General features: G+C 41.2%; 1 protein-coding gene across 2 annotated transcripts in view; it reads right to left on the bottom strand.

Annotated features, from left to right (window-relative positions):
• TBC1D31 (TBC1 domain family member 31) overlaps nucleotides 1–20,153 on the bottom strand; it is a 151,838-nt gene that overhangs the window by 114,954 nt on the left and 16,731 nt on the right. For both annotated transcript variants that reach the window (XM_029591966.1, XM_029591967.1), the window contains exons 4-5: nucleotides 18,378–18,556; nucleotides 1,154–1,305 (exon numbers count right to left, since the gene is read on the bottom strand). In XM_029591966.1, coding sequence (XP_029447826.1) covers nucleotides 1,154–1,305; nucleotides 18,378–18,556 — 331 coding nt within the window. The remainder of the gene's footprint in view (nucleotides 1–1,153; nucleotides 1,306–18,377; nucleotides 18,557–20,153) is intronic.

Genomic DNA, 20,153 nt, shown 5'->3' with positions numbered 1-20,153 from the left:
GCGTTAATTTTTGAGAGTAAAAATGTTTGCATTGGGCATACATTTATTTTTTACATAAGGGGGGGGGGGGAACAGCTAATAGCCTCATCCACACAGCACTCATTTCATGTAAATGGCATTAGCCACATGTGTTCTGGATGCACTAATCCCCTTATTGCATAAGGGATTATGGACGCACGTCCAAAATGCGTGTCCAACCACGGGTTAACCTGTGCGCTAGCTTGAGTGCACAGTATGGCATTGGCCTGTATGTGTTTTAAGTTGTAGTCTGGTTTCTCTTGAAGATTCATACATGGTTATTGCTGGGAAACTCCAGCACCAGTTTCTCTTGGACTAAAACACAAACTCCAACTGCAAACAAGAGGAGGAATAAAACAGGTCCTACCCATACGACCCAGCATTCTATGACAGCCCAGTGTCGGTTGTCATCTAAGCTCTGGTAGGCTCGGGCACACTGCTGAATTTCAGTGTTTATTTGGACAAACCTTGCCATCTAAATCAAGCATCTCTCTCAAATTCTTCGTCCCATCCCAGTTAAACGGGGGGAGGGGGGCGGCAAGGTGGGAATTTGAGGCGATAAAGTACACAAAGCATTTAGTTCACCCTTTTTATGAAGGCCTATTGGAACTCATTGTGGGTTGAAAGGATAAGTGTGTAATAAGGATTGCTTCATCTTTTTTACTCCTGAACAATAAGGGCTTTTTTGGGGCTCCAAGAGGCCGTTAAGTTCCTCTCCAGTGTCCACTTAGAGTATAAGCAGCCCTGATAATTATTTAGCCTGACTGCATGCTACACTCGTTTCTTTTTTTGTTTCCTTATCTCCTTTTAACTTCCCTTTTTACGTTGTCATTTGTTTAAATGGATCAAGATTTCTTCATATTTCTCTTGCATTATACACCTTTGTTATATTTCCATATTAATCTTCGTCTATGTATTTCAATGAAAAGTTGATTCTTTGTGTATTTTTGAAATTGCATAAATAAAAAAAATCAAAAAGGATAAGCGTGTAATCATGCATAATTAACAAGATAAATAAATTACAAAATTTTAACCTCCGTGTCGGGAAGGTACCCTTAAAATTAACATTTCATGCAACCTTCTGAATACGCGGCACTATTTATACTCTAGCTTATGAATGGTTTGGGAAGATTACCTGCTGACATCAAAGCTTTTATAGTGCAACTTTGAGCCTTCATCTGGAGTTGGCAGCTGATATTTGCAATTAAGAGTATCACTTTCCCAAGCAAAAATGGAATCATCTTTAAAGCAAGTGAGGATAGTATTACTCAATGGAAGAAAGAAAACCTTCAGGAAAGAGAAAAAAGGAAAGCAAACTTAATGGTTTCTGGCACATATCACGCATCACAGCCAGCATGATCTATATTTAAATTTGAAATTGTATATAAATGCAAAAATGTCACGCTCTCACACCAATGTTTACTGGTTTTGTGTTTATAATCATAAATTGGTAGACAATTTTGAACCAAAAAAGAAACATGTCCGACATCATCACTGTGCCATTAAACCTAAAGGGCTCAGAACAACAAGGGTGGTGATCATAATAATGTCCTAACACATGGCCTTTTACCTACCTCATCCCCTTTTCCTTTGTTCCAGTTACATTTAAAGAAAATAACTCATAAGGCTTGCCATACTGGTCGGACCAAGGGTCCATCAAGCCCAGTATCCTGTTTCCAACGGTGGCCAAGCCACGTCACTAGTACCTGGCAGGATCCCAAGGGGTAAATAGATTCCAAACTGCTAAACCCAAGCATGAGCAGTGGATTTCTGCAGTTCTTCCTTAATAATGGACTTTTTCTTCAGGAACTTGTCCAAATCTTTTTTAAACAAAGCTATACTATTAATTTTCACCACATCCTCTGACAACAAATTCCAGTGCTTAATTATGCGTTGAGTAAAAAAATATTTTCTCTTATTAGTTGTAAATGTATTACCCAGTAACTTCATTGTGTCTCCCTCATGTCTTTGTACTTTTCGAAACAGTAAACTGATTAACGTTTACTCCTCCATTCCACTCATTTTATAGACCTCTATCATATCTTCCCTCAGCCATCTCTTCTCCAAACTGAAGAGTTCTAATTTCTTTAGCCTTTCTTCATAGGGAAATTGTTCCATCCCCTTTATCATTTCTGTCGCCCTTTTCTGTACCTTTTCTAATTCTGCTGTATCTGGTAGTGACCAGAACTGAACACAATACTCAAGATGAGGTCGCACCATGGAGCGATACAGAGGCATTATGATATTCTCTGTTTTATTCTTCACTCCTTTCCTAATAATCCCTAGCATTCTATTTGTGACATGGCTGCTGCTGCACACAGAGCAGAAGATTTCAACGTATTTTCAATGATGACATCTTTTCCTGAGTGGTGACTCCTAATGTGGGACCTTGCATTTTGTAGCTATAATTTGGGTTACTCTTTCCTAAGTGCATCACTTTGCACTTGTCTACATTAAATTTAATTTGCCATTCGCATGCATAGTCTCCCAGTTTTGCAATATCTTCTTGCAATTTCTCACAATCCTGTTGTGATTTGACAACTTTGAATAATTTTGTGTCATCAGCAAGTTTGATCACCTCACTTGTTGCTCCCATTTCCAAGTCATTTATAAATATATTAGAAGTCACGTGACGCCATGTAGAGAGTAGGATGTGAGATCCATCTCTCTCGGGCTCTTTTGCCTTCCACCCGCCCCCACTGGCGTTAGTTTTAGAATCTGCTGTCACCTGCTTTTGGAATAAGAGTCGGACCACTTTTTTGCCACTTTTCATAACCATCAAGGAGGTTGGCATGACTGGCGCAGAAAGAAAAGGAAAAGGACAGGGGCAAGCCGGCCTCGCCAAAGATGGCCAACGGAAGGATGGGCAGTGCGTGCGCCGCACAGACAATGATGGTGATTTTGGAGCCTGAATTGAAGAGAATTGGAGATAAGCTGGATGAGGTCGCTGATTGGATGACTAAGTATAAGCAGAGGATCACAGAGGCAGAACAGCGAATTTCTACGTGCAGGATGACCAGTCCACAGTTTCTGTACCTCAAGCAGCTCTGCATAATCAGGAGGAGCAGTCAGAGGATTTGGAGAACCGGTCATGCCACAACAACCTACGTTTCGTAGGAATACCAGAATCCCTGGACGACCATGAGTTATTACCCTATTTGGAATCGTGGCTACTCCGTGAATTAAATATATCTGATACTCATGGGGTCCTGCGCATTCAGTGGGCTCATAGACTGGGCGCCAAAAGGGAAAACGCTAAAAGACTGCATGTGGTTAATTGCTCGGCTGCTTAATTTTGCACATAAAATAGAAATTCTACAAGCTTTACGCGCTGGGAAACAGCTTACATATGAAGAAAAAGTGCCTTGGTTTTTCAGGACTATTCCTCCAAATGATCAAAACAGCGCAGATAATTTGCTCCAGTTTGCACCAAGCTTTTTCAGTTGAGCATCCACTCTGCCCTCCTGTATCCAGCGAAGCTACGGACTGCACATAAGGCTGGTGTCAAGTGGCTTATTTCAGTGGAGGTGGATAAAACATTTGTGGCTGCCTTGGAATACCAGAGCCACTTTGAACACTTGATATGGGCACCTGTTAGGGCCTATGGGCTCCTGTGCTTCATTTACTCCAGTCTCTGGGTACTGTTTTTGTCTGAAAAGTATATCTGTTTTGTGATGGTTCACTATGTTATCTTGGATTTGTCTCTGGTGCTGGAAGAATCAGTCCCGTTGCTACGCCTGGATGAGAGTTCTATACCTGCATGCCTGGACCTTATTTGTTAAAGGCCGGTTTGGTGTTCAAGTCCATATTTTTTTTTTTCCTGCTCCCTTTTTCTTGCTTTCTTTTTTTTTTCTTTTCCCTGATGATCACTGGACACTGCAACTCTATGCCTGTTCTGGATTTTTTTTCTCTTCCTCCTTCTCATTCCCAATTAGTCTACAATCACTACCATGTAGTACCATACAGGGACCGGAATACATCATTGCCATATTTGTAGGGGGGTGGGTGAGGGGTCTTAGTGTGGAACGTGATCTTTATACCTATTGTATGGGTTGGTTTAGTATGGGGGAGTGAAGAGGTAGGTTGTTTTTTTTTTGCTGAGCAGATGACAAATACAGTGGGCAGATTTTTTTTTAAATTTTCTCTGGTTCTATCTGTGGTTGAACTGGAGATTTCAGAGAGAGTTCATGCTGGGGGGATTCTCTCTCACAATGTTGCTAATGGTAAATCAACAATATATTATCTTCCTTTGTTGGCGTAATTGGTATCTTCTAATATGCTGAAAATACTCTTTTGAAATATATGTGGTATAACCTCAGCAATTAAGAGATCCAAGATTTTGGCTGCCTTGAACAAGAAAAGAACACCACCTAACCCACATCAAATAAATTTTTTTTGTATTCTTTTTTACTTTAATATTTTGTTTTAAATTAGAAAGATGTCGAATCCCGATCACCAATGTGTAATCAACCTTGTAACTCCCTTCTCACAATAAAAATTTTTTTTTAGAGGGGAAAGTGATGTTTCATAAAGTTATTAAAGGTACCATCCAGGTTAACCTCATTATTTTTTAATCATTATTTATTTTATTTATTTAGCATTTTTCTATACCGACCTTCAAGGTTAAATACCTTATCAGATCGGTTTACATCGAACAGGGACATAAAACAGTAAAAACATAAACAACTTATTATAATCAGGAGAAACAAAGTTACATTTAACAAGGACTGCAAAACTTGGAAGCTTAAACAGCTGGAAAGAAAGGCTTACAAGGGTAGTAAATTAAGAAATTAAGACCTAAAGTCCGTGCTAGTGCTAGTTGAGCTATTATCATCACTGTCCACCCTATTTGAATTTTATTAATTAATATGTCAAAGAACTTTTTTTTGGAAAAAATATTAAAATATTGTGAAAAGTCTGTCATGAACTTGAATAAGAACAGTCCACCAACTCATTGTTAGCAAGCCATACTTAGTTTTAAGCTGAGATTTCGATTCGGCAAGAGCATATTAACCTAACCCGGCCAAGTTTCGAATGTCTTCTTCGTCAAGGGAACCGCTTAACCATTGCTCCTCTCAGCTCTTCAAAGTTAACAGTCCACAGACTTCTCAAATTTAAAATGCTTGCTACGCGCTGCATCTATTCGAAAAAAATGGCGGACTTGAACAAGAAAAGAGCAGATGTAGTCTTTCTTCAGGAGACATACTTAACTGACTTGAAACATCAGAAGTTGAAGAGTTGGGTGGGAGAGGTTAATTTTGCTTCGGCTAATACAAAATCTGCAGGCGTAGCCATACTGATTCGTAAAAATATTCCGCTATTGATCAAAAAAGGTATCACAGACCCCAAAGTCCGTTTTGAAATTTTGATGGCCGAGTTGCATCACGAACCAATTATTCTAGGTAATCTCTATGCATCTAACAACTACAAGCATAGTTTTTTTGTAGAAATCCTTATGCATCTTCTTCCCTATATGGCAAAAAAATAGGGGGGTATTTTAACTGGGTTCAGGACCCTATGCTGGACAAGTCTAACCCGGCTGCCGGGGATAAGGTTCACCTTGACAGAGGAGTCCCTATTTCGGAACAGAGTTTGCAGGTGATTGATGCCTGGAGGACTCTTCATCTGATAGAGAGAGACTTCACGCATGTGTCCCGGGCACACTCCATATTTTCTAGGATCGATTACCTGCTAGTCTCTAACAATGTTTTTTCCACTACTGTTGATGCAGCTATTAGACACCTCATGCTATCGGTCCATGCTCTGATCTGGTTTGATTTGGCTAGCAGGTTAGGGGAAGCCCAAATTCAACAATGGTGATTCCCATATTTTTTAGTGACTGATCCTACATTTCGTGAGGTTTTACAATTGAAATGGAAGGAGTACATGTATCATAATGGAATACATCTAGACAACCTGGCCCTGTTTTGGCAAACTGGTAAGGGAGTATTGCAGGGAGATATAATATCCTTTGTCACTAAATGGAGACAAGATATTAACAAACAACTGTTGAGATTAGAAAAACAGCTCCGTGGAGTCAAGATGAGACTGATGAACTCTAATACTAAAGAGAATACAGAAGAAGACCTGGCTATAAGATCCCAGTTGAATACTTTAGTTCATCAGCGGGCCAAGAAAAGCACGGCTTTTTACAAATATAAATTGTATCAATATAGCAACAAAACGGGGAAGTTTTTGGCAAAGTTGATTAAAGTGAACGCAGGCCAGAAGCTGATTACTACTTTAAGGGATAGAGATGGGGGTCAGGCCCATACTAACAAAAACTATAGTTAACATTTTGGTGACTTCTACAGGACATTATATCAATCTGACGACTGTGAAATGTCTAAGGCTAAGGACTTTTTAAATAATATTCAGCTCCCGAGGCTTACTGAGGTCCAACTTGATTGGTTAAATAGGCCCATTAGTGAAGAAGAGATCAGGGTCAAAATTAAACAAGCTAAATCATTGAAGGCTCAGGGTCCTGAGGGCTTTAGTAGCGGATTTTATAAAATTTATTTGACCAAATCTCAATGCCCCTTTGCAATTTGTTTCAGGCTTTATTAGAGAGGGGTGAATATCCAGTGGGTGTTAATATGGCTCACATCATTGTTATCCCTATGCCGGGTAAAGATGAATTCCTGCCTGACTCTTATCAACCTATTTTCCTTTTAAATTTTGATCAGAAACTTTTGGCAAAAATTTGGGCGGATAGGCTATTTTATTACCTTGCTTTATAGCAGACGGTCAGGTGGGTTTTGTCAGAGATTGATACACATTGACTAATGTGCGCATGATAATGGCTGCGATGTGGCACTGTCAGCAGCGGCACAAACCCTTGTTGGTAGTCAGTTGTGATGCCGAAAAGGCGTTCGACTGAGTGGAGTGGGATTATCTGTTTACAGTTATGGACCTCATGGGTTTTACGGGGCTTTTTCCAAAAGTTGTTCGTTTGCTTTACTCCCACATGGAGGCCTATATTTGGGATAATGGTACTCGTTTGGATTCTTTTTCCAGTGAACCGGGAACCTGGCAAGGATGCCCCTATCCTCTCTTGGTTTTGCTCTTTTTGGAACCTTTGTTGCGTACAATTCAGGCAGCTGTAGATATCCGGGGGCTGAGGATGGTGGGGTGTGATTTGCTGACGACATACTGGTTTTTCTCACTCAGCCGATGTCCTCTTTAGCATTACTGTTGCGATTATTTCATAAGTTTGGGGGTTTTTTTTCCAGGTTTCGTTTGAATATGGACAAATCAAAAGCTTTATCTTTTCCCTTATCCCTGAAAGACCGCTGGGGAGCTGCTTTTCCATTAAAATAGGCAGAGGGTGTCTTTAGATATCTAGGACTGGAAATGTCTGCAGATCCCAGTGAGCTTTATATGTTAAATTTTGCCCGTCTCCTGGATTAGAGTAAGTGGAAGTTTCATGTTTGGAAGGGGTTAATGCTTACACTGGGTGGGCGGATTAACCTTTTCAAAATGGTGATTTTCCCGAGATGGCTATACGTTTTGCAAAACCTGCCCCTTAGCTTAAAGGAGACGGATTTAAAATGCCTTGACTCTTTACTTTCTAAATTCCTCTGGCAAAAAACAAGAAACTGCAAATTCCCTTAGCCAGTTTAAAAAATGACTGAGGTCAAGGGAGTTTAGCCTTACCAGATTTAGAGGATTACAATTTTGCCAGTATTTTTCATATTCTGCGTGACTGGCTTTATTGTAAATCAGACTACATAAATCTGGAGGCTGAGCAATCGTTAGCAACGCCTTTAGATTTAAAATATATTTTGCATGCTGCTCCTAACAAATTGCTAATGGGTCTATCTAGATGCGTTCTGGTTTTGTCTGTATTATGGGCTTGGAAGTGCTTAACAAAGATTCTCAATCACTCCTCTCAGTGCTTGCAATTGATCCCAACAAGGGGGGATTTGGATTTTGATCCTGGAAGTCACTCTAAAGGTTTTCAAAGTTGGGAGACTTGTGGTATTACCCAATTACAACAAGTGCTCACTGATGATGGTGCAATTCTTCTCTTTGCTACCTTAAAAGATCAATATGGGATACCGTATTCAGGTTTGTTTTCATAACTTCAACTGAGACATTATGTCCTTTCATTGTCAGGAACGGACCTGCCGTTTACATTTCTGGATGCTTTGGAGGACCTCTTTTGCCCCGAGTTCAGCAAGCGTTCAAAGCAACCGATCAAAGAGCAAAATAGCTCAATACAAAGCCCAATAGCGACCTTGTACCTATCATTTATTCATGTTATTTGACAATATTATTGTCATATATTGTATATATCTATCTATCACATCTAATTTTTAATATTTATTGATTTTCGTTCTTTTGTTCAATATGTGGATTGTTTAATGTAAAGACCTGTTCAATACTATATCTATTGTTTAATGTAACGCCTTACGGCGAAAGTTTTGTTCTTTGGAAACCGTCTTGATTTGATTTGTATATCGAGAAAGTCGGTATACAAAAACCCTAAATAAATAAATAAATAAATAAATAAAATAAGCGTTCATTATCGGCTCTGGATTTCAACGTTCTACCTAAAACCCTAAATTTGGCTTCCAGAACCTTCCTCCTGCACTTTCCTACGTCATTGGTACCCACATATACCAAGACAGCCGGCTCCTCCCCAGCACTATCTAAAATCCTCTCTATGTGATGCATGGAGTCTGCCACCTTCGCACCAGGCAGGCACGTTACCAAGCGATCCTCACTTCCACCCGCTGCCCAGCTATCAACTTTTCTAATAATGAATCACCAACTTTAACAGCCATCCTATCCATTCCCCCTAGAGATCTATCCTTGGTGCGAGAGGATACTATATCATCTTGAGGGCAGGTCCTAGCTACAGGGCATTTTCCTGGCTCATCAAGCTGATGCTCTCCTTCCAGGTGACCTTTCTCCTCCAAAGCAGCACAGGGGCTACCAGATTAGAGGTGGGACTTCTCTACTATGTCCCTGAAGGTCTTCTCTATATTTATTTATTTAAAAGTTTTTATATACCGCAAAATAGGACAGGAATCTGACCGTCTAAGCTGTTTACAGTAAGACCTTCACACAGTTAAAAGACAAACCAAGCTAACATAAATCACATTTACAATAAAAACATTATTAAAAATTTCTGCTGCGAGTAAGTTATTGAATATTATAGGCAATGGTATAAAGGTGGGTTTTCAGAGCTTTCTTAAATTCTCCAGGTCTGCCACTCTAGCCTCCAGAGATCGGACTCATTCTCTGAGGGCTCGGAGCTCTTTGCACTTAGTGCACACATATGACCTCTCGCCAGCTGGGAGATAATCAGACATGTGGCACTCAGTGCAAGACTGGAAAGCCTCCCTCTTGCTGCTGGACTAATTCCTGCATCATGATTTAGTTGATTTATTGATTTAAAAGTTCTAAGGTAAGAGGGATGTAAAGCTAATCTAAAGGACTTTTAGTCTATGGATTTCTTTTATATGTGTCTGGCAATGAACCTCGAAACACTATAATTAATCTACTTATATCTTCCTAGTTCCCCAACTTATTAGCTTTTGTTTTGAATTTGATTCCTTATGTATAAAATAGCACAAGTTTCCATGTGTCCAACATATGCGCATGTGTTTTTCAATGTAATTATAATTAACAGGGATAGCCTTTAATGGACCAAGTGACCTTTCCAGATTCAGATGAATGGCTCACAGAGTTAAACTATAAGTGAATCAACAATATATGGTAAACTAACTTAGAGAATGTTTTCAACAAAAATACCTTACACTGGCGGACTAAATGAACAGTAGAATTAGAATAAAAGAATCTGCTTTGAAAAAGCAATATTGCTTTAATTTATATTCAAGATTTTCTTTTCCACAAGAAGAGGAAAGAAGAGAACTTGTGACATACACCTACAACATCAAGGAAGGGGTAAAATTAGGAGGCACAGCATGGAGAAACCATAGGCTTCAAAAGAAAGATATTCAAGAAGGTTCAGCTTTAATATGTTATGAGCTAAAAATACACAGAGGCAACTTACTGGATTCAACATATAATGCAAAAATATTACAACCCAAATAAACTCCTTTCCACAAAGGTCATTCCTCTTATTAAAAATATCTGCTTCTAAATACATTTGTATGTATTTTAACTTGCCCTCTGTTAAACCACTACAGCCACAAATAAAGTATGAAAGAAAATATTATAAAAAATATATCCAAATTTACAGTTAGCAATACTCTACGTTAGAAAGGAGAAATTACTACTTACCTGATAATTTCCTTTCCTTTAGTGAAGGGCTGGTCAATCACAATGAGTGGGAGGTCAATCCCAATGAGTGGGTTATGCATCTCTGCCAGCAGATGGAGACAGAGCAAAAGCTGATGTCACAGCTATATAGTTTCACCCCTACACCAGCCTGACAAAGTCAAACTATGGACAAAACAGACTATATTTTAGCTTATTGATGAAAGGGGCATCAGATTCCCAAACGCATCTGGGCACTTCACCGACTCAAAAAGAGTAGAACATGATATATACTAGCACCAGCACATGCTCTATAATCGGCCTCACTTCAAGAAAATTGTTTTAAATTATTAAATAGGTGGCACCTTATGCCTGTAAAATTACATTGCATGTATCCCACGCCAGCAGAAATCACTAACAGTGGATGTGGCAAGACAGGCTCTTTTTACCATATCTGGTGGCAGTGTGATAAAATACAAATATTTTGGAAAGAGCTAAATGATTGGTTATCCAATATATTAGGTATTTCAACTGTTCTAGAAGCTCAGTGTGTTCTCCTCTCTTTACCTATAAGCAATGCCACTAAATCCCAGCAAAGCGTCTGCCAGCAGGCCTACCTTGCAGCGCGTTGTGAACTTGCTCTTTTCTGGAAAGAGAGGTGATACCATCTCTTCAATGTGCCTCACAAAGATTAGCCTTCAATTACAGTTTGGCCCATTTAACCACTTTGAAACATAATCGATTAACATTGTTCATGAAGATCTGGGAGCCATTCCCTAGATGGCAACAGAATACATAAGCCTATGGAGAAACCTGCAGATAATAATCTCAGGGGCCTTGTATTGTGAGGCAGAGGTGCGATGCTGGGGCTACAGGACTACTAAATACTTCCCACTGCCTCACTAATGAACTTCCTGATCTTTACTTCTGTGCTGGAGTTAATCATATATACTGATATTCCCCTCTTGCACACAGTATATTGGTGTCTGACTGTTTCTATTGCTGTTTTCTGTAAGTTTCTATTTTATATTTCTTTCTAGTTGATTGAAGGTATCAGTGGTCCGATACTTTGAACACTGGTGGATTTGGGGGGAGGGGGGTGGGTGAGAAGGTTTGGGGTATAAGGGATATATTTTATAATAAAAATTTTGAATGTTCAATTTTTAATGTTGTGTTCTCTTTTATATGTTTGTTATTCTGCTTACATTCAATGAAAAAATTGGGAATTAAAAAAAAAACTGATTATACTTGAACATTATTAGCAACAGGCAACCATATTATGTTTCTCAATCAACAGGAACACTGAGCTCAACCAAAAGAAGGAATATATCTAGCAAACGAAGGGCTAGAGAAGGCACTTACCAGCTATCAATAAAGAGTAGGAATCATATTCTGGATAGCTCGCCCTAAGAAAGGTTAACCACAAATTCAAACACCGACAGCCAAGGGCGGGTCTGGGATTGACCTACCCTTCACTAAAAGAAAGGAAATTAGCATTAAGGTAAGGTCAATCCCAATGAGTGGGATGTATCAAAGCTAATCTCGAAAAGGGCAGGAGGTTGCCAGTGGTCCAGTCAATACTGCCACAGAAACGAGGCATCCTCCCTAGTCCTAACATCCAAGTGGTAATGCTTGGATAAGATGCGTAAAGATGACCATGTCACCTCTTGGCAAATTTCAGCAGGCGACAAACGAAGTTCCGCCCATAATACCACCTGAGCCCTTGTGAAATTCGGTCTTATCTGTTTCGGTAAGGCAACCACAGCAGACACACAGGCTGCGGTAATGACTTCCTTAACCCAGCAAGCATTCATTGTCCACGTCACCGGCACTCCCTGCTTACCTCCACCACGGAATACAAACATGGCAATCAGACTTCTGCTCAATCTTAGTCACGTGCAAGAACTGCAACAAATGACGCTTGACGTCCAAGGAACGCAAAAGGTGGTACTCAGCTTCATCTCTGTCCCTATCCAGGCAGGCAGAGAAATAGACTGATTCAAATTGAAGTTGAACTACACCTGGAGTCATACGGAGAAAAGGCTCATTGCAGAAACATAGGAACATAAGAAATGCCATACTGGGTCAGACCAAGGGTCCATCAAGCCCAGTATCCTATTTCCAACAGTGGCCAATCCAAGTCACAAGTACCTGGCAAGTACCCAAACATTAAATAGATCACAAGCTACTACTGCTTATTAATTACTGTAATAGCAATTTATGGATTTATCCTCGAGGAACTTATCCAAACCTTTTTTAAACCCAGTTACACTAACTGCTAACCACATCCTCTGGCAATGAATTGCAGAGCTTACCTATGTACTGAGTGAAAAATAATTTTCTTCGATTTGTTTTAAAATGAGTTACTTGCTAACCTCATGGAGTGCACCCTGGTCCTACTATTATGAGAGAAAGTAAATAACCGATTTACATTAACTTGTTCAAGTCCTTTCATGATTTTGTAGACTTCTACCATATCTCCCCTCAGTCGTCACTTCTCCAAACTGAACAGCCCTAACTTCTTTTGCTTTTCTTCATAAGGGAGCCTTTCCATACCTTTATTTTGGTTGCCCTTCTCTGCACTTTCTCCACTGCAGCTATATCCTTTTTGAGATGTGGTGACCAGAATTGCACACAGTATTCAAGGTGAGGTCTCACCATAGAATAATACAGAGGCATTATGACATCCTCTGTTTTATTTTCCATTTCCTTCCTAATAATTCCTAAAATTCGTTTCCTTCTTTGATTGCCACAGCACACTGAGCCAACAATTTCAATGTATTATCCACTATGATGTCTAGATCTTTTTCCTGGGTAGTAACTCCTAAGTTAGAACCTAACATTGTGTAACTAGAGCAAGGGTTATTTTTCCCTATATGCATCACTTTGCACTTGTCCATTAAATTTCATCTGCCATTTCGAAGCCCAATCTTCCAGTCTCACAAGGTCCTCCTGCAATTCATTACAACCCACTTGAGATACAGATAAGACCGATTTAACTATTCTGCATAATGTTGTATCATCCACAAAACTGATCACCTCATTCATCATACCCCTTTTCCAGATCATTTATAAATATATTAAAATGCACCGGTCCAAGTACAGATCCCGAGGCACTCTGCTGATTACTTTTTTCCCACTGTGAAAACTGACCATTTAATCCTACTCTGTTTTCTGTCCTTTAACCAACTTGCAATCCACATAAAGATATCGCCTCCTACCCATGACTTTTAAGTTAAGTTTTCTTAGAAGCCTATCATGCGGGACTTTGTCGAACACCTTCTGAAAATCCATATACACCACATCTATTGGTTCACCTTTGTCCACATGTGTATTCACCCCTTCAAAAAAAATGTAGATTTGTGAGGCAAGACTTCCCTTGGGTAAATCCATGTTGACTGTGTCCAATCAAACCATGTCTGTCTAAACATTTTGTGATTTTATTCTTTATAACAGTTTCCATGATTTTTCCCGGCACTGAGGTCAGGCTCACTGGTCTAGAGTTTCCCGGAGTACCCCTAGATCCCTTTTTAAATATAGGAATTACATTGGCTATCTTCCAATCTTCAGGTACATTGGATGATTTTAATGATACATTACAAATTTTTACTAATAGTTCTGAAATTTCATTTTTTAGATCTTTCAGAACCCTGGGGTCTATACCATCCGGTCCAGGTGATTTATTACTCTTCAGTTTGTCAATCAGGCCTACCACATTTTCCAGGTACACCGTGATTTGGTTCAGTTGAGCTGAATCATCACCCATGAAAACCTTCTCTGGAACGCTTATCTCTCAAACATCCTCTTCGGTAAACACTGAAGCAAAGAAATCATTTAATCTTTCTGCGATGGCCTTATCTTCTCTAAATGCACCTTTAACCCCATGATTATCCAACGGTCCAACCGACTCCCTTGCAGGCTTTTCTGCTTTGGATATATTTTAAAAGGTTTTTATTGTGAGTTTTTGCCTCTATGGCCAACTTCTTTTCAAATTTTCTCTTAGCCTGTCTTATCAATGTCTTACATTTAACTTATCAATGCTTATGCTTTATCTTATTTTCTTCTGAAGGATCCTTCTTACAATTTTTGAATGAAGATCTTTTGGCTAAAATAGCCTCTTTCACCTCACCTTTTAATCATGCCAGTTTTGCCTTCCTTTCACCTTTCTTAATGCCTGTCTGTGCTTCTAGGATGGTATTTTTTAACAATGTCCACACATGTTGCACACTTTTTACCTTTGCAGCTGCACCTTTCAGTTTTTTCCTATGTTTCTCATTTCAAGGTTTCCCTTTTGAAAGTTGAAGGATTAGGTTAAATAATTGCTTTAAGAAATCTGCCTCATGTTGACTAGTAACTGGAATAAAAAGGCCTGAAGAGGAAAAAATGTAATTGTCAGCCCAAGGATGGGAATGGTGTGAGTGTGCAGAAATGAATGTGAGATAAGGAAGGTGCCAAGAAAGTTAAACAAGAAACAAAGTACTAAGAAGCAGAATGTGTGATGCTGAGAGGTGCATGAAGGAAAAGTACCAGCAAACGTAGGGGATGAGCGAGGGGAGGGGTAGAAGCAAATGAGAGCCATGTTTAACAGTGTATAAAAGGGTAATGCAAATTTAAAATGATGAGCAAACAGCATGGCACGAGAAGCAATATATTCTGTAAAAGTCTCTGTTTACTCCCTGAAGGAAACACAATCTCGTTCCTTCGGTTTCCGCTATTTTGATTTTTGTATGCATGCATGAAATAAACAGATATACCAATTCTTATAAGATCTCTAAGCTACTTAATAAATGTTATGCTTCTGAGACTGAAAGTCTGTTTCATCACTGGTAACTCTGGGGAGGAGAAGGTGGGGTAAGTTTCAAGGTATTTTAACATTTTTAGTAGTAGAGGATGGTTGAAACAAGCCACAGTTAGGCAGATAGTGAACTCCCTGAAAGTTTAGATAATGATTCTTTGAACTCCCTGAGTGACGCAGCCCTCAGGTAATGAACAAAGTTTAGTGCTAGAGCTGTGGATTTACATACTGTCCCTCTTCCAGTCATTAATTCAAATTTGATCATATTATGATCACTATTGTCAAGCAGCCCCATCACTGTTACCTCTCACTACATGCTGTGCTTCATTGAGAATTAGATCTAAAACTGCTCCCTCTCTCGTCAGTTCCTGAACCGGCTTTTATTCCATCCAGGAACTTTATCTATCTAGCATACCCTAATGTTTCACTTACCCAGTCAATACATTGGTAATTGAAATCTCCCATTATTACTGCACTACCAGTTTGGTTAGCTTCCCTAATTTCTCTTAGCATTTCACTGTCTGTCTCACCATTTTGGCCAGATGGACGATAATATACTCCTATCACTTTCTCTTCCCCAAAACACAAGGGATTTCTACCATAAAGATTTGATTGTATATTTAGTCTCATGCAGGATCTTTATCCTGTTGGACTCTATGCCATCCCAGACAAAAAGCACCACTCCGCTAACAAGATGCTCCTTCATCATGCTTCAAATCTGGGGGAATGTCCGCTTCTTTACCAGGAGAGCCACATCCCATCATCAGTATCATCCTGATCCACCTGCATTCAAGCTCTGTCAGACCGCACTGCGCCACAGCGCTTGAACATGGAGACAGGCGCAGGAGCACTCTGAGCTACCTTAGTAGGCACTGCTGCTTTGGAAGACTGGCCCTGTAGAAATATCTGTCATCCCTGGAAGAATGCTACTCAGGAAAAGGAGGACTGGTCTATTCCAGGCCCCTAAGGCCCAGAAACTCAACATCCTGCAAGTCAATGTTCCCTGAAGCCTGGATCTATCAAGGGAAGGGACACTCCTGCTGTCTCCCCCTTGGTCCCACTCCCCTCAGACTGAGGACAGGGACCATCACCGGCAAGATCAGAAAGAGGGAAACCTCCCTGAGCATCCAGGCAGTGCTGATACTGGCTGAATGGCCCTGATGTGGCATGCAGAACAGATAGATAGGCACTTAGGTTTCTTCGCCCCAGGCACCATGCTGTAAGCGTGCAGACCAATGAAGGCTCACGACTAGCTTAACCACTCATATAATTGCACCCAAAATGAATGCACAAATAATGTGCTTCCAAGCCCACATGCCTAGGCCATTCGCCTAACTAGACACCCAAATAGGACACCCAGTACCAATGCCTACACTGAATGCACAAGACAGGCTAAAAGGCTAAAAGACAGGAAACAGAGAGTATGATTAAATGGACAATTTTCTCAGTGGAAGGGAGTGGACAGTGGAGTGCCTCAGGGATCTGTATTGGGACCCTTACTTTCAATATATTTATAAATGATCTGGAAAGAAATACGAGTGAGATAATCAAATTTGCAGATGACACAAAATTGTTCAGAGTAGTTAAATCACAAGCAGATTGTGATAAATTGCAGGAAGACCTTGTGAGACTGGAAAATTGGGCATCCAAATGGCAAATGAAATTTAATGTGGATAAGTACAAGGTGATGCATATAGGGAAAAATAACCCATGCTATAATTACACAATGTTGGGTTCCATATTAGGTGCTACAACCCAAGAAAGATCTAGGCATCATAGTGGATAACACATTGAAATCATTGGTTCAGTGTGCTGTGGCATTCAAAAAAGCAAACAGAATGTTGGGAATTATTAGAAAGGGAATGGTGAATAAAACGGAAAATTTCATAATGCCTCTGTATCGCTCCATGGTTAGACCGCACCTTGAATACTGTGTACAATTCTGGTCGCCGCATCTCAAAAAAGATATAATTGTGATGGAGAAGGTACAGAGAAGGGCTACCAAAATGATAAGAGGAATGGAACAGCTCCCCTATGAGGAAAGACTAAAGAGGTTAGGACTTTTCAGCTTGGAGAAGAGACGGCTGAGGGGGGGGATATGATAGAGATGTTTAAAATCATGAGAGGTCTAGAACGGGTAGATGTGAATCGGTTATTTACTCTTTCGGATAATAGAAAGACTAGGGGGCACTCCATGAAGTTAGCATGGGGCACATTTAAAACTAATTGGAGAAAGTTCTTTTTCACTCAACGCACAATTAAACTCTGGAATTTGTTGCCAGAGGATGTGGTTAGTGCAGTTAGTGTAGCTGTGTTTAAAAAAGGATTGGATAAGTTCTTGGAGGAGAAGTCCATTACCTGCTATTAAGTTCACTTAGAGAATAGCCACTGCCATTAGCAATGGTAACATGGAATAGACTTAGTTTTGGGGTATTTGCCAGGTTCTTATGGCCTGGATTGGCCACTGTTGGAAACAGGATGCTGGGCTTGATGGACCCTTTGTCTGACCCAGTATGGAATTTTCTTATGTTCTTAAGATGTGCATCCAGAAGGAAGAATGCCCAAACTGGACGCAGAGATGAGAACGGACACCCACAAGGATACGCAAGTACGCCAGTGGCCTGCAGCAAAAAGCAAGCGAAACCACCCCATGGCCTAACCATGCGCCAAAACAAGAGAAGCCTGGGAGTGGGGCCTAGCTAAACAGCTACTCAACCCTTCGAGCCTGCACTCTCCTCACAGAACTCCCCAGAGACTTGAAAGGGACAGCCAAATGCCAAGGAAACATACCCTTTTCCTGCTGTTATCCTTTGGCTGTTTTTTTTTTGTTTTTTTAAGTAAAAAAAAACAAACCTTTTACCTGAGAGCTCAGCCCTCCCTAGGGCCCGGCTATGGGGGGAGAGGGCTAAAGCCTTCATTGCCGAGCCTCTCTCGGCCTGCAACCTCTAATTGGAATTTAGGTCCACACTAGTCAAGGCTACTGGACTGAAGGCACTCGTACTGAGGGAGGGACCACGGTATCGCCCCAGGAGGCAAGTGGTGCTACATATCTTTCCGATATCTCTTTTCAACTTTTCTTCTTTTTATTTTTTTATTCACAGGCAATCCCCAAAGGAAAATGCATATCCACCATCTGCTGGAGACAGAGAATACTGGCAGGCTGATCTCAGGACAGGACTACATAGCCGTGACTTCAGCTTTTGCTCCATCTTCATCCACCGACAGAGGTACAAAACCCACTTGTTGGGATTGACCTACCCGAATGCTAAGGAACCACAGTTTCCCAAAGAGTCCTAACTCTAGCGACCTTCTCATAATGGTCCACTGTTCTGACCTTTTGTATCCCCACAGACTGGCGGACATTCAGTTTCCTCTTCCTCTGGAAAGTATCCAAGTCCCAGAGCTGGGATGTATCGCTGGATGTGGTGAGTGCGTACCTCCCAGAGCCATGGACGGAGATGGAGGAGACCACAGACTCATGTCCTCTCATCCAGCTAACCAGCTCTCTGGAATCTAAAGTAGAATGTAAGCAATCAAAAAGCGTTTCAACAAAAGGAGAGACAGAGATGCTTCACGGCAAACGGAAGAAAACACAATATAACATGTAGATTCATTTTCATATTCAGAAAAGAGCAAGAAGGAAGCCAGTAAAAGAAAGGAAAATAAATGTGATTTAAAGTAATTCGGGTTACATCTGAAAAGCAGGACTGGTGCTAGCTTTTTTGCTGCCCTGTGTGAACAATTACTGTGCTTCCCCCCCCGGAACATTCAGTCTCTGTCCCATACCCATCCAAAAAAGCCCAGCTCCCTCCATCAATCGATATTTTAAAAAACTGACCCCCCCCCCCCCCCCCCCCCCCCCCCCCAAATGGAGCTCATGGTCAACGAAAGGGTATTAGGTACCCTAAAGCAAACCTTACAGCTTACACACACAACCCCTCTACAGATGCACACATACGATTAAGTATGCATTTATGACAGTTTTTACATGAAAAATGAACATTCAAAAGTACAGACTTCTGAGGCAAAAGATCCCTTACAACATGCATATTATATTTACATGCACTGCTGTGGTGCCAACCAGAAACTCCTGCAAAAAAAGATACATGGAATTCCTATAGAATGGGCTTGGCTTGGCTCTCAGAAATTCATGAATAAATAGAATTACTATTACAATATAGCAAAGATAACCTCCCATACCAAAACAACTCTAACTGCTAGCACTCAAACAGTAACAACCTTATCTATGAAACGCTAACACTGCACATATTATATCAGGCCCTAAAACACCAATACACTTCCTATCAGGAAAACAGAAAAAATATGTTATAAATCACTCCAGATAAATTATACGGTAGCAGAATACCTCACCTCAGTCACACAAAGAAAACACAGACAGACCCTGGCCAAATACAGAATAAAGAGACCAGAAAGTATAAATAGAAACATTCAGAGAACTGAACTTGAATCCACAACAAGCCAGACTCTAAGGGGCGGATTTTAAAAGGAGCGCGAATAGCCTACTTTTGTTTGCGCTCCAGGCGCAAACAAAAGTACGCTGGATTTTAGTAGATACGCGCGGAGCCGCGCATATCTGCTAAAAACCTGGATCGGCGCGCGCAAGGCTATCGATTTTGTATAGCCGGCGCGCGCCGAGCCGCGCAGCCTACCCCCGTTCCCTCAAGGCCCTCCCCTCACCTTCCCCTCCCTTCCTCTACCTAACCCACCCCACCCGGCCCTGTCTACAACCCCCCCTTACCTTTCTCCGGGGATTTACGCCTCCGGAGGGAGAAGTAAATCCCCGCGCGCGAGCGGGCCTCCTGCGCGCCGGGCCGCGACCTGGGGCGGGAACGGAGGGCGTGGCACGCCCCCCGGACCGCCCTGGGCTGTAGCCACGCCCCCGTACCTGCCCCCAAAACGCTGCAGACACGCCCGACGACCGGGCCCGCCCCCCGACACGCCCCCGACACGCCCCCCCTCGGAGAACCCCGGGACTTACGCGAGTCCCGGGGTTCTGCGCGCGCCGGGAGGCCTATGTAAAATAGGCTTCCCGGCGCGCAGGGCCCTGCTCGCGTAAATCCGCCCGGTTTTGGGCGGATTTACGCGAGCA

The sequence above is a fragment of the Rhinatrema bivittatum genome, chromosome 2 (genome assembly GCF_901001135.1).
Source record: "Rhinatrema bivittatum chromosome 2, aRhiBiv1.1, whole genome shotgun sequence".
Lineage (NCBI taxonomy): Eukaryota > Metazoa > Chordata > Amphibia > Gymnophiona > Rhinatrematidae > Rhinatrema > Rhinatrema bivittatum.
Note: the sequence above shows the minus strand (reverse complement) of the source record. Positions and strands in the feature narration are given on the sequence as shown.